Source organism: Panulirus ornatus, chromosome 15 (genome assembly GCF_036320965.1).
Source record: "Panulirus ornatus isolate Po-2019 chromosome 15, ASM3632096v1, whole genome shotgun sequence".
Taxonomy (NCBI): domain Eukaryota; kingdom Metazoa; phylum Arthropoda; class Malacostraca; order Decapoda; family Palinuridae; genus Panulirus; species Panulirus ornatus.
In genome coordinates, this window is record NC_092238.1 from 38,027,030 (window position 1) to 38,042,690 (window position 15,661).

The 15,661-nt window shown below is 46.0% G+C and overlaps 1 protein-coding gene across 3 annotated transcripts in view; it reads right to left on the minus strand.

Moving 5' to 3' along the window:
• Positions 1 to 15,661, minus strand: part of LOC139753861 (uncharacterized) — a 75,674-nt gene that overhangs the window by 7,087 nt on the left and 52,926 nt on the right. For all 3 annotated transcript variants that reach the window (XM_071670802.1, XM_071670804.1, XM_071670805.1), the window contains exons 6-7: positions 7,953 to 8,117; positions 1,544 to 1,790 (exon numbers count right to left, since the gene is read on the minus strand). In XM_071670802.1, coding sequence (XP_071526903.1) covers positions 1,544 to 1,790; positions 7,953 to 8,117 — 412 coding nt within the window. The remainder of the gene's footprint in view (positions 1 to 1,543; positions 1,791 to 7,952; positions 8,118 to 15,661) is intronic.

Sequence of the window (15,661 nt, forward strand, 5' to 3'; positions counted from 1 at the left end):
TAGTAATAATAATTATCATTATTATTATTATTATTATTATTATTGTTATTATTAAGTCCTCAGACCCTTTTTATAGGGTTGGTGTAACTTCCAGGTTGCTCTCGGGGGCGGGAGTAGGCTATTCTATGAGAGGATCCTTTGGGACGGGAAGGACCTCAGGAGCAGTGTACTCCTCCTCTTTTTGTTTACTGACGACGATGATGATACTAACCCGTGAAAGGTTGACTGCCCACTCACGGTGTTGCCACGTGCAGTCGGAGCCTTATAGTCATCATACCCACGGATCGTGTTCTTGTACTCGGGGAGTCAAATTACCGTTGGCCGTTTAAAAAGACAACAACACACTGACACACAAGTATAACCAGCATGTTTATCGGTGTCAGTTTTTGTGTTGTATATTTTGAGTTAGGTATTTTGGTTCAGCGACTTTCAGAATTGTTGATGTAGGACCTGAGCCAGGAGCAAGATCATACACGCAACTGTACAAGTTGGCAGTACGACTTTTGTGTACTGTAGGACTTACGTATGGTGTGGGTTGTGACTTGATAACCTCCGGCTGTTGCTGGCTGTTCAATCCGACAAATGATTCATACGTGCAAGGAGAACACAAGAGATCACGCGATTCAGGAGTATACGCCTGATAACCACAAGGAAAACGAAACACGAAGATCCGAACGATCTTGTGAATCACCACGGAAGCGCTCGGATCTTCGTGTTTCATTTCCCGGATCTTCGGGTTCATTTTCCTCGTGGCTACCCATATATATATATATATATATATATATATATATATATATATATATATATATATATATATATATATATATATATAATATGCGTGTGTGTCTGTGTGAGTGTGTGTGTAATTTCGTGTGATATTACCGGCCATCTCCTGTTTGTGGTTACACGGGGAGTCAAAATTCACTTTCGGCGAGGTTGTGTCATCGTCTGTTCATGGAAGGAGGTACAGTCCCGTTGAGGACCTTCCCACTCCAAAGGAGTCTATCCTTTCCCTTGCTGTTTGCTACTGGAAGTAGCGCAGACTTGAAGCTGCAGGATTCCCTTCAGTGTAAGGGGTCCTGGGGTTATATAATGATGATGAAGTACTGTTACTACGCAATGTTTATATTTCTGTATTTATATGTGACTTTAGGTCGTATCTTTATCCATACATTCTTGCATCAACTTTAATCTGTAGATCGTATTACTTCCCTTTTCATGTATATATATGTATTCGTCTGTATATACTTATGTTTTCACACTGTATTATCAATTTTTGTCTGTTCGCTTTTCTTTCCATGCCTCTGTGCATGAATATGTCTTATGTACACACGTAGTTTGTCGTGTTCAATTGTCTCTCACCTTTCCATCGCCACTCAACCCACCAATGTTCTTTCTCCTATCGTCTCTCCATTCTCTGCCCATCTTTCCCTGTTTTTCTTTCCTTTAATTCCTTCCATACTCTCTCTATTGCTCTCTCTCTCTCTCTCTCTCTCTCTCTCTCTCTCTCTCTCTCTCTCTCTCTCTCTCTCTCATCACTAACCTCCAATCTTCGTCCGGTGGGACGTGGGCAAGTTCATCAGGTAGTCCACTTGGGTCTGCGGGCGTATGCCGGAGGAGTGTATGGGGGTCTGGGCGGCGGGCGAGCCGGTGGGCGTGCCGGCATGGGCGGGGGAAGAGGAGGATGCCAGGGCGGGCTCGGTGTCTGGCAGCTGGGCGATCATGGTCTTCCGTAGCTCGGCCTTGGCCCGCCTCACGACCCACATGGTCAAGCCGATGCTGATGACGATCTGGCCAGGGGATGCATGCAAACTAGGCGTAAACAGTGGTAGTTGTGAACAGGTAAACAAACTTGTAAAAGCGGATGGTAAGAGGGTAAACAAGGGTGTATGGGAGGTAGTTCCATTGGGAAGGACAAGCAGTAGAAGCTCTGACGGTATTTGACAGTAGGTGTCTGCTGGAGGAACGTTACACAGGCATCACACGTTCCTCATCTGTGTAGTTAGAGAAAGACTGGCGGAGTAGAAGGTTCTGGTACATCGTTGGGAACACGGCTGGTGTGGCCGGATGATACGAGAGCAAAATGTGTGGACAAGGTCAGATCGTGGTGAAATAAGGGAGTGAATTATGTAGATCATATATGGACAAGTAATATAAGGGATGTAAACATGAAAATAAGATGTCATTTTGTAAATTCGATGAACAAACAGTTTAATGAATGGCACATAAGAGAAGTGCAGGTCATTAAGTGCTACACAAGCACTGGGAGAACTCCGTTTCTCTAAACACATTGGCTTCCGTCTTCTGACGTGCAGCATTCATGCTCCTTGATCTCTACTTTCTTACTTTTTCCTTGCGAGTTCAACTGACCGACTTGACTGACTAGACTGTCTGGCTCGGTGAAACTTTAAGAACACCGGACATTTCGGAGGTACATCATCTCCGGACGCCTGGCATAAACGTCTTGTTTCAAGTACAAATAGAGACACTGACGAACATTAGAGAGAGAGAGAGAGAGAGAGAGAGAGAGAGAGAGAGAGAGAGAGAGAGAGAGAGAGAGAGAGGCGACACTGTTTTCGTATGAGAAAGTATTAGTATGTTCGTGTGTCGTTGGACCTGACTGCCATTTGATCCCTGATTGGTCCTGAAGCCAAAACTTGCAATGCATACATTGAACGGACTTTTTTTTTTTTTTCTCTGGCAAGTGTGTTGTAGTGACACTGGTCAATACTGGCGGAGGCGCGGAAGGGAGGCCAGCGAAGCGTTCCGCCCTCCAGTGTACACGGCCTGCCGCCACCTCCGGCTGAATGTTTCAGGCGAGGGCCAGGTATGGACTCGCCCTCACCGATGTTCCGAACGCCGCCGAGCGTACCGGAAAGATCTGGCCGAGCTCGTTCAGGAAGAGGCCTCGAGGCTTCGGGTTTGGTGGTTCACTGGATCATGGGACTGAGTGTAATTGGTGTATACGAGATTCTGAGTCCTGGCTGGTCCGTGAAACGTTGAATGGGATGGTTCGAGAGATTCGGAAGTCATATGTTTGAGATAACAATACAGTTTTAGTTAAATGTGATTACATACAAATGTATCCCATGACTCCAGGCTTCACTGGTTCGAATCTCGTTGATAACACACTGGCGTTATCACTCCATCGTGTGATTTCATTACGGTCTGTTCTTCGAAATCAAATTTTTCTTAGTTTATGAGACTTAGATACGATGTTAGATGGGTGGCAAATTACCAAAACGTTTGACTGATTCAAACAACGAACAGTCGTAATGCAAAACTAGAGGGAAATAAAAATGTCTCACATTATGTTAAGTAGGTTTCCTAATGGATCATCGGGAAGATGATACATGATCGTCATCATCCAAGATTTGTCGAAAAGAAAAGAAAAAGAAAATCAGACATGAAGTTTGCCGAGTGAAGTGTGTGACGGTCTGGATACAGGTGACTCATCTCGGTGGCTACGTGATTACTTCACATCTGCTTCCGGGGGATAGCAGGCACACTTGGGGAGAGAGAGAGAGAGAGAGAGAGAGAGAGAGAGAGAGAGAGAGAGAGAGAGAGAGAGTATACACACACATGTGGAGTCTGTATTTGCACTGTCATCTCTAGATGACTGAGGTCTAGAGACAAGTTTACTGTGTCAAATATAATCAAACCTTCGGGTAAGCAAGACTGCCACTCAGTTGGCTTCCCTTTCGTGTACTTATACTTTGTGTAGTGTACTTAAGATTGACGCCACGTACGAATCCGAGACCAGTCTGTTCTTATCCGACCAATAGTTTTATTATTCTGTCGTGGCCAGCACAGCACAGTATGGGAACAGCTGGGCACCAGTGTACATCACCCTCAGCTTTTGGGAAGCAGGTTTTGAAATGTTCATTGCGTGGTGTTTTCCAGGACAGAGCGAAGGGTATGGCTATGCCCAGCTTGTTTGTGTTACAGCAGGGTCGAATCACGCAAGTGTTTTGATAGTCAGTGTAAAACATAAGACGTCACATAGAAAAAAGATACAAGAAGAGATGAGTGTTCTCATCACTGAATGTACACGGGTTACTGCTTGCCAAGTCTGTGGTGCTACAGAGGTCCATGTTAAGAGAGGAAATATGTGAAGTATGAGGGGAAAAAAATAAAGGTGTGTCTGAGACAGGAGGGAAGGTGAGATGAAACTGTTCCTGTAAGACTGAATAGGGTTGGAGGCTGAGGATAAATTATTTATGGAGACGAGGAAGAGGGTCAGCCATGAGACAGAGCCATGACGGCAACACCGGTGATAGAGGCAGAGCTGTCGCTCCCTCAGTGACCACTGCTGAGGAATGACTGGAAGAGACTGAGTATCAGACAACAGAGAGAAACGGAGAAGCCATAGGAGTGAAGTTTGATAAGCTGAGACGTGTGCCACACGCTGCCAGATCCTGTCTAGAGAAGTCAAGGGACGCGACCAAAGACCCAGCAAAATTCCTAAGAGAAGAGGACCAAAGTTGGGTCCCGTAGGGTAGGTCACCAGCCGTGAGAGCAGTATTGGTGACCTGAATGAAGTAAATGAGATACGAAGTGTTGAAGAGTGTGAGAATTAAGGAGAATTTCGAAGACTGGAGACAGCATAAGTGAGGGCGATGGTGAGAAAGGTTGGAACGGGTTAATTCGTACGTGGGGACGGGCTTAACCGAGGCATGCTTCCTGAAGGGGAAAGTATGGATTTTTTTTCTTCTGATATCTGTATTCACATCTGGCCTCTCACGATTCAAAATCCTGTTTCCTCAAATTCACCAGTGTTAGTTGTAATGTGAAGTGAGTCCGTCTGTTGGGTATTCCACTCGACTGCTAAGCACGAGGGTTTGGTTCGAGTCTACTTCGAGCATGATGAGTGAACAGTGTTTTTCCTCTCTATGACTCTGCAGTTCCAGAGGCTGCGGAACTCCTGCTGTGCCTTAGCCATTCTAGTCCAGCTCGGCCTCATGTTACGTGCCCTGGTTGAGAAGTAGTAGTGAGGAGGAGGATGAAATCAGTTTACTCTTAAGTTGCTGGTGACTCTGGTTCCCTTGGCTTATTTCTGTGTCGCTGTGGACCTTAAAGAGAGAGAGAGAGAGAGAGAGAGAGAGAGAGAGAGAGAGAGAGAGAGAGAGAGAGAGAGAGAGAGAGAGCTTACCTGTATGGAGAGGGTTAGACTGAGGTGTGGGCCGGGTGGTATTCCCCAGCTTACGTTTGACCACCAGTGTCTTCCGGTGTTTCAATCCAATCGTTGTCTTTTGTTTGCTTGTTAAGCCAACCTTGAACTCTCTTCAGAAACTTAGACCATTATTTGTGAGTATAATCTCTCTTGTCTCATTAGAGGTATTCTTTTGAGCCAAGTACATGACTTCAGTCCTGTTTCATTTCCACTACTAAAATGTATTTCTTATAAGAAAAAGTCTTTAAGAATCTTTTAAGTCTGAATGTACTTCTGAAGAAGAAGAAGAAGAAGAAGGAGAAGAGAGAGAGAGAGAGAGAGAGAGAGAGAGAGAGAGAGAGAGAGTGCAGAAGACAGAGATAGGAAAGAAAGTACGCATTTTTGTCTTTCTGTGTCTTATTCATTATGAAAAAAAAAACGTTCATATTCATCCGAAGTGCTCAGGCAGTCATCACTTTCCCGCAAAAAACAAATAACTACGAAACTCTCTCACAAGTTGACAATCCAGAAGCAGAATCAACACCATTACATTCGTACGACACACCGCACTCCTCAGGGAAATATAGATTGATCAGAATCGACACACGAGACACCAGAGAGAAACGAATGTTTCTCGACAGTCAACACAGATGCTCAGAGGGAAGGAATGCACGCCTCTCGGTGTCCATGGACACTCCTAGACCCTTTAGATGGGGGAGTCCAAATGCCGCTCGCCATCTGCCAAGAGGAGCTGAATAATGCACAGTGACGGGAACCACCAGAATTCTTCGAAGGCTGAATAGAAGAGCGAGTACACTGGCCTTTCTGAAGAACGGTTTGATGGCTTGAGGTCAGGACGAATGTATGTATGATACCGGCGCCCACGCTTCGCTTGAGGGGCCAGACATGAAGAGATCCCGGAGGGCCTTCGGCTTCTGGCGGGGTTTACCGACGGCCGGATTTACTCCTGGAAGTACCAGACTGGACCCACCCTGCCTACTGTATACCCATCCCCACCACACTCCTTCCAGTCCAGCGACCTCCACTGTGCTGACTGACAGTCTCCAGTTGCACTCGCACTCGGCTCACTCACGTCACTCAACCCGTCTGCTTCAGAGACCTGTTACCTTCAGGATGCTGTTAATGTCCCGGAGCACATAGGCCGCGGGGTCTTCTATTGTTTGTCTTGCACACGTACTCCCCTGTGCTAGCAGACACTACCCACTCACGTCCACTCGCGCTTCTTGCACAAGCACCGTTCTAAACGTTCAACCCAGAATTCTAAAGCTTGTAACACAGTGCAGACCACAGTGGTAAGCCTGTATATAAGGAATTGGTTTAAGTATTATGCGCCACATCGACTTAGATTTAATGAAAAGAATGCTTAGAAGGTTCACACCTGGAAGATTTATAGGATGTGATTAGTAAAACATCAAGAACCTCGTTAAGAATGAGGTGTACAAAGGCTGTCGTGAAACACATAGAAATGTCAGTGTTTGATGTCAAAATTTTGAAGCAGGGCACTGGAGGAGGGGGAGAGAGAGAGAGAGAGAGAGAGAGAGAGAGAGAGAGAGAGAGAGAGAGAGAGAGAGAGAGAGAGAGGATGATCATAAGACGGACCAAATGCAGAAATGTGGAGTCCAAAGATAGGATCGGATATGCATTGGAATATTTCTGTGTGAGGCAAACTATAAGAGCTAAAGAATGAAGGACAAACTGACTTGAGGACCTCAAGGCTTCTCGTAGATAAACATCTTAACATCGACGACTTAAGAGGCAAGAAATGTGCGATTATCCGATTATCTGTAAATAGAATCCTGCGGAAGGTATCGGAATCCAAGTTGAATCCCCGAGTTAGGCATGCTGAAGACACAACTAAACAGCAGCTGTGGATTAAGATGAATGTTTAAATTCGTGAGAAAATTAAAGAAAATCTTCATAATACAATAGCAAGTGTGAGGGAAGTTTTATGATCAGATATCAGGAATAGACCCATAAGGAGATCTGAATATATGAATATCTAAGTAGACCTATACGGAGATATAAGATATAGATATCTAAATAGACCCATAGAGATAATTAAAGATACATATATAGAAATAGACCCTTAAGGAGGTTCAAACATGGCATAGCAGTTTGGGAAACCAACTATCAGAGTCTAAAATACGCCCAGTGTATTTGAAGACATTGGAGGGATTATAAAGGAATTTTAAGACATTTACACATCATAAAGGTTATCAAACCTTGAACAAGATCTAAGTAGATATAATACTTCCTGAAGACTTGAAACAGCTAATAGTTTACAGATATTTTGAAGAGAAGTTTGATATTTTGCCAGGATAAACAAAGCATGAGTCTTAGTCTATCATAGCAACATTACCTGTCGTAATACTGCTCGTTCAATATCGGCGCGAGTACCATCAAGAAACGAAACACCTGTGTAACACCTGATTGGCAAGTGACCGCCAGCCTCTCTCGCTCACTCTCCTCTTAACACACTTACCTTCCCACACAGGCGACTCCTTCCACTTCCCACTCATCAGCCTCCTTCTATTCACCCTCATCAGTCTCCTTCCTTTCTCTTCTGCCTCATAGACGTCCCACCTTACACATCGAATTGTGGCTGAGGTATAGTCTCATCCTCGCCTAGTTTCCTCCCTTCGAATCTCCCTTTTCCATTCCCCTCCCACACATCACCTTCCCCTCTTCCTTCCACATATCACATCACCCTTCCCTCTCCCCCTCCCACACGTCACCCTCCTTCCTCCACCCTCCCACACATCACCTTCCTCCCTCTCACCTGGGCAGCGAAGACACCCCAGCCAGTGGCGCTGGCGGAGGAGGACTGCGACACCACGTCGTCCAGGTTACGGACGGTCGTGCCCAGGTAGCAGTTGAGGACCTGCGTTGGCAGCAGACCCAGCACCGTGGCCGCCAGGTACAGCCATGTCGGGACGCCAGACACCTGTTGAGAAGGGCCGGTATATGAGAGAGGTGTATGGGTCCTCCGTGTGAGAGCGTAGGTTGGAGGAAATTGTGAAACCTGATGAGGGAGAAATGACGGGCTAAAGGTAGGTGTAAGAGGGACCACTGAAGTAGGGACAGATGTGCTGGGAATTCCTGTGAGAAGAGCAGATGTGAGAGAACAGGTGTTAGTAGAATTACTGTAATAGGCATTGGTGTGACAGAACTTACCTTAATGGTAAAAAGGTGTGCAGGGTACTCCTTTTGAGGGGGGGGGGGGGGCAGTGAGGAGAACTCTCGAAAAGAGCAGGTGTGAGAAGGGGACAGATGCATGAGGAGGCAGGTGACAATCATGAGAGGTGAGTCCTGATAGAGGGACAAGAGTGCATGCAGCTCGTGAAAATGAACGGGTGTCCAGAGAGGCGTAGCTTTGGTGGGGACAGCTGTAAGAGAGATACCGTGCGGGAGGTGCAGCTGTGGGAGGATGAACTGTGAAAGGGACAGGTGTGCGAGAACCAAATGCCGGAAACGCAAGTGTTAACAGGTATATGAAATTCACTGTCACTTGTTCGTGCTGTTGTGCTGGCCTGTGGGGCATAGCGTTAGTGTACAAACTGGCCCGGTACCAGGTCAAAGCCGCGGGTGAAGTATAGTATGATCAGGTCTGTTGGTATGTCTCCCACCCATCAATAAGTCAAGGTAAATAGACCACGGTAGCGTTTCCATGATCGTGACACGTATTGACCCCAGATCAAGGCAGTGGGTTACAGGTCATAAAGACGACCAGGATCAGTCATTGGCATCTGGTGTGGCTAGAACACCTTTATCGAATAAATGGGCTGGATGTTCGACAAGCCGTCCTTTCCGTCGGCTTCCCCCACGGGAGTAACTGATGACTTGGTGGTTGGCCAGTTCTCTCCTCGTCTCAGATGATAAGAACAGTTGGGGTTCTTGTGGAAGGAAAGGGTGCTCGCCACAGTCGACATGGGTGAAGATATTCACACCCATGGGTTCCAAGAGTGGGTTGGGTTGGCCAGAAAGGTGCTGTGTCGTCTTGGTGAGGTGTTGAACGAGAGTACTCTGAAAGTGATTGATATTCTCCCAAAGGTAATATCATAAAGAACGAGAACGAAAAAATGGTTTTATGCTCATACAACACACACACACACACACACACATACACACACATACACACACACACACACATACACACACACACACACACACACACACACACACACACACACACACACACACACACACACACACACACACACACACACACACACACACACACACACACACACACACTCCACATAAAAGAATCCAGGACGGTATCGACATAGTACACGGGGGTCTTGTAACGACATTGATTATCTGGTCTTCTGGTGAGCTCAGCAGCCGACAGTGAGTCAGGGATGGATATTTTATGATGTTCCCCGCTGACCTCACGCAACGGAGGCTGTAGGGAGCCATGCTGGCTGCTTCGTGCCAGCATGTTGTCCCACCTGGCCCTTCCGGGACCTACACACACAGACACACACGAACGTCTTCGCGGCACCACGACCTTGGCTGGCTGGCTGAGGCTCGCACGGAACTGCTTCGTTTGCTTCGTGAGTTGGTTTTCGGACGAGACGGCCCACCACTTCCTCTCTCTCTCTCTCTCTCTCTCTCTCTCTCTCTCTCTCTCTCTCTCTCTTACAAACCTTGTCTTTTCCTTGGCTTGTAGACTTAAAACATTTCCCCCCGTGATCCAGATCTGTACAAGTCCGTCTCCCATTAAACTTGAAAAAATCGCTTTCCCGGAAAGATGAGCAAAGCTGTTCCTTTTCCTAGTAAGCATCCGAGTGAGCTCGGACAGCCATACGAATGTCGGAGATTTCTCAACTTGCGCAAGACACATGGAATATTATTTCCTTCCTTTTTGTTGACCGCCTTCGTGGTGACCTCCCTGGCAGGGTCATTCTCAGTCCCTCTGATAACCACCTGCTTCAGGGGCCACTGAAGCCCTGGCTACCAAATCTGATCTCATCTGCCGACGTCACACAGTAACTTGAATGGAACTGGAAGCTATAGCGGATTCAGTGATTTCTTTTCCATAATTGATCGCCTTTTCCGCGTTAGCAAGGCAGCGCCAGGAAAAGACGAAGAAAGGTCGCATCCGCTCACATGCATGATTTAGCTGTCACGTGTAATGCACCGAAACCACAGCTCCCTACCCACAACTAGGCCCCACAGACCTCTCCATGGTTTACCCCAGCTACTTCACGTGCCCTGGTTCAATCTGTTGTCAGCATGTCGACCCCAGAATTCCACATCGTTCGATTCATTCTATCCCTTTCACGCCTTATACACCCCCCCCCCCCCTTTGCATGTTCAGGGCCCGAGCGCTCAAAACTATTTTTCACTCCATCCTTCCATCTTCAATTTGGTCTCGCCTTCTTGTTCCCTTCCACTTCTGACACATATATCATCTTTTTCAACCTTTCATACCATTTCAACACACCCTCTTCTGCTCTCTCACCCACACTCCTTTCATTACCGCACATCTTTCTTACCCTTTCATTACTTACTCGATCAAACGACTTCACACCAAATGTTGTCCTCAAACATTTCATTTCTTACACATCCGCCCTCCTCCGCACAGCTTTATCTGTAAGCCATGCCTTGCGTCCATATGATATTTTTTGGACTATTGTTCATTCAAACAAACTCAATTTTGCCCTCCTAGATAACGTCTTATCCTTCCACACATTCTTCATTACTTCCAAAACCTTCGCTCCCTCACCCACCATTTCCATGTTCCCTTTCGCTGCTAATCTCACTCCAAGGTATCTAAAACACATAACTTCCTCCAAGTTTTCTCCATTCGAATTAACACCCCAACTAACCTGTCCCTCAGCCCTCTTAAACCTAATAACCCAGTTTTTTTTATTCACATTCACTTTCATCTTCCTCCTTTCACACACTCTTCCAAACTCAGTCAACAGCTTTTACAGTTTCTTACTCGAATCCGCAACAAGTACTGTATCATCAGCAAACAACGACTAACTGACTTTCCAGCCCCTTTCATCCCCAACAGTCTACATACTTGCCCCTCTCTCCAAGGCGGTCACATTTACCTATCTCACCACCCCATCCATAAACAATTTGAACCACCATGGTGATATCACACACCCGTGGAGCAGACCTACCTTCATTTGGAACCATTTACTCTCTTCTCTTCCTACTCGTACACATGTCTTACACCCTTGATAAAATCTTCTCACTGCTTCTGACACCTTTCTTTCCACACCCTATTTTCTTAAGACCTTCCACAAGGGATGTCTGTCAGCACTGTCATAAGCTTTCACCAAGCCCATCAATGCCACATACAAACCCAGCTGCTTCTCTCGTGTTTCTCACACCCATTCCTGAAAGGAAACACCTGATCCACACATCCTCTACCACTTCTGAAACCACACTTCTCTACATTCTGATGCTCTGTACATGCTATCACGCCTCTCAATCAATACCCTCCCATTGAACTTAACCAGCTATATTCAACAAACTTATACCTCTGTCGTTTGAACACTTACCTTTATCTCCATCGCCTTTACATTGTGGCACTATACACGCATTTCACCAATCCTCAGGCACCTCACCGTAGTCCATACAAACATTAAAAATCCCTGCCAACCATCAGCGACTGTCACCCACTTTCTTGATAGATTCAACTGCAATAACATCCACTCCAGCCGTCTAGCCACATTCCATCTTACGTAAGGCTTTCACCATCACCTCTCTTCTCATCAAACCGCTCTCCTTGACTCTCACTTCGCACACCACCCCGATTCAAACACCCTATATCTGCCACTCTACCATCAAACACATTCAACATTCCTTCAAAGTACTCACTCCGTCTCCTCACTTCATCACTAGCTGTTATAACTTCCTCTTTTGCCCCCCCCCCCTCTCATCTTGGTTACATCCACACTCAGGCATGCCAGTCTGAGCCATCGAGGAGGATGAGCACTCCCTGCTTGGCTCCTTCTTCTGTTCCTTCTCTTAGGAACTGAAACACAAGAAGAGGGCTGGGTTTTCAGCCCCCACCCCACCCCCTCCACCCCCGCGCGCGCGCTCCCGTTCCGCCTTCTGCTGCAGGCAAGTAATGCGAAGGTAGAATTCTTTCTCTCGTCTTTCATTTGCAATTTACACATCCCATTTCTATGATACTGTCAGTCGCACAGTCAGTCCCGTCGCTAGAGAGACGGACCAGAAAGCGAAATACGAAGAGGCAAAAGATGTCGAATAAAGGGAGATCATCTGGTCATTGTTAGTGTGAAGGACAACACTCGGCTGGAGGGAAAGATGACGTGTGACGTGGATCAAGCAGGACCTGAGGAAGAAGATGCAACAAAAAACGAAAGAAATAGTAATGATAATGATATTAAAGATTACTATTATCATTATTATTAGTATTATTATTATTGCTTTATCATTATGATGAAAATAGTAATGATAATATTAGAAATAATAATAATAATAGTAGTAATAATAATGATAGTAATAATAATATAGTAATAATGATAATGAAAATAAGAATAATCATAAGAAGAAGAAGAAAGAAGATGATGAGAGACGGACAGAAAAAATGAGGAGGCTGCAGCAAGTTCAAGGGAAGAGCCCAGTGTAGAAAGTAGATTCCTGGACATAGGCAGGTGGGAGTTGAACCTTTACGGCGCTTGACATTTGGGTTCCGCTGAATGATTCATCCGCCGTGATCTGCTCTTCAAGCTGGCTGGGGTAAAAGGGAGTTGGACGAGAAGGAGCGGCTATTTCTCCACCCCCAGCAATCTTCCCAGCGATCAATACAGTGTTTTCTTCCGTAGTTCTTGCACTTACTCGGTGATAACGTTTGATGCGACTGATGGCCAACCCACTGACGACATCTCTTTAAAGAACGTCCCAGATAGTACACGTCTTGTGCTATCTCCGGGTGTATATGTAGTTCGTTCCTCATATACTGCCTCCCTGAGTCCTCAGATCTGCCCCGAGCAACATCATGTGTGCCAACATGGACATCAGTCGACGCACATTTGGCTGTATTGCTTGCGAATTCATTGCAACTATTCAAGACGTATTTTTTTCAGTTTGGCTCCAGGGCACCAGATGTCGTACCTTATATTTCTATGGCTTTCAGAGAATTCTGTGTCCCGTTGCCTTATTCATGGGACCACTAGCGATAGCTACATCAGATTCGTCTGCAGTCTGAGTAATAATACCTGAATACCAGTGAGACGTTTTGACACTCCACGGGTTTGAGGAACTTATCTTCCACTCGATTTCTAGTCATTTCTCACCCATGCTCTATCGTCGTCTTTAACCTTCGTAGATTTCAGCGTGGAAGGTGATGTACCTCGTTAACCACATCGTCCGTCTCCACTTCAGCGTTGGCAGCGTTAGAGCCACTGTCTACCCCCAAGTCACCTTGAGTGGTGTGGGAGGGAAGAGTCAATAATGGATGGCCTTACAAAGAGGAAGCAAGCGAGGCGAGATGCTCTCGACCTTCCAGTTTATACTCGGAAGGGGAAACCCCGGCGGAGCTGAGCACAGCAGGGGCTGCTGCCTCCGAAGGAGAGAGAGAGAGAGAGAGAGAGAGAGAGAGAGAGAGAGAGAGAGAGAGAGAGAGAGAGAGAGAGAGAGAGAAGTAACGTTAGTAATCAATAAGACACAGCGCCCACCTGACAACACTATTCATAATTCCCACCACCACAACACAAGTCTATACAGACTCGTGTAGTTACCACCTTGCCACTCCAATTACCTCAGCCGGATCGTTAATCATGTCACAGGTAGTTAGGCTTCCCTCTCATCCCTGTTTCACTTGTCCTCTCCATTTCAACATGTACTTTCGCGGCTCACTCTCTCCATTTCCCCATTACCGTCCCCATTTTCTCATCTGGGTAAGGAGATGATGGAATGAACAGAAGCACAAAAATAAGCATAGAACAATATAAACCTGATTGGTCTTGTATATAATTGGAACATGACTTCCTCTCTGAAACATTAGGAGAGTCAGTGTTTCATTTTACAAAATGGCCAAAAAAAAGTGAGGAGAGATCCACTTTAGATCTCTTGTTATATGACCGAGGTTTCCAGTGACCATTTTGACGCGTGACGAAGTGTAGTGGTGAGCATTGTACACTGCACGAGATACAGCGTTAACGCACGGACTCGGCAGATAATGTGCATGTGTCTTCTGTCCTTACCTTCAGTGCGCATATTTGATTTAATGGGTGGTGTAAAGAACAGTGTTTTCTCTCTCTCTCTCTCTCTCTCTCTCTCTCTCTCTCTCTCTCTCTCTCTCTCTCTCTCTCTCTCTCTCTCTCTCTGGTGCAGTGACGTGGTGTGAGCCAATCAATTCTGCAGTGGTAGGACGGCAGCCACAGGACACACAACACAGATCATCCACTCCTCGGGTGTCTTCGTGCCCCTCAGCACACACACACACACACACACACACACACACACGGTCAGCTAGTGAATATGAGAATTGCATTCAGTTTCATGGAGAGGGTAATACTCCGTAAGCTGTTGACATCCAGAGCTGGAATATGCTTCTCAAGCTTAGTCACCGCGCCTGGTAAATCACATAGAGCTAATAGAGAAGGTTTGGAGGAGAGCAACAGAGGTGATACCAAAATCAAGAGAACTGGGTTACAAGGGAAGGATTACAGAGGCTTTTAATTTGCCCATCAATGGAGGAAAGAAGAATGAGGGGTGACCTGATCACAACATTTGAGTTTTTAAAACTGCAAATTGGTCTCTGGAACAGTGAACAGTTCTTTGAGAGATGCAGAGGGATAGAACCATCAGGGAACGTAACGTGGAATTAACGAAGAATCTGGGTTAGAGAGGCGTGAAGAAGTGCTTTTATGGCACAAGAGTAATAGATGAATGGAATGAAATGAATAAAGACTTGGTTGATATGGACTGCATACACAGTTGTATGATGGCGGAGGATGGTCAAGAGATGTGGCCCCACGAGTGTAAAAACCCTCCTCGTACAGTAAAAATTGGCGCTAGCGCGCGCGCGAGCACACACACACACACACACACACACACACACACACACACACACACACACGTACGTTAATTCAGCCATTGAATCATCCCATTTCATTGATTGCAATATAATCACATAATCATCATCATAATTCTTCCGTGTTATGACAATGTCATTACGGTGACCCCTTAATTATGAGCGTGTAAGCGGTATTATATTAAGGTAATTAACACTAATGTTGGTAATGGAGATGCTAAGTTCCTGGTATTGACCCCGAAGACTGATTTTCTCCACCAGTCTGACCTCTGACCCCGTGGCCTTCACCATTCGGGTCTCTGACGTCATGTCCTCCAACACTCTGGCTCCAAACAGCGTAGCCTCTGACACCCTGGCCTCCGACATTATGACCTCAAACACCTTTTGGCCTTAACAATGTGACCTCCAGCACCATGGCTTTTAACATTGTGACCTCAAACACCCTTCCAATAACATTATGA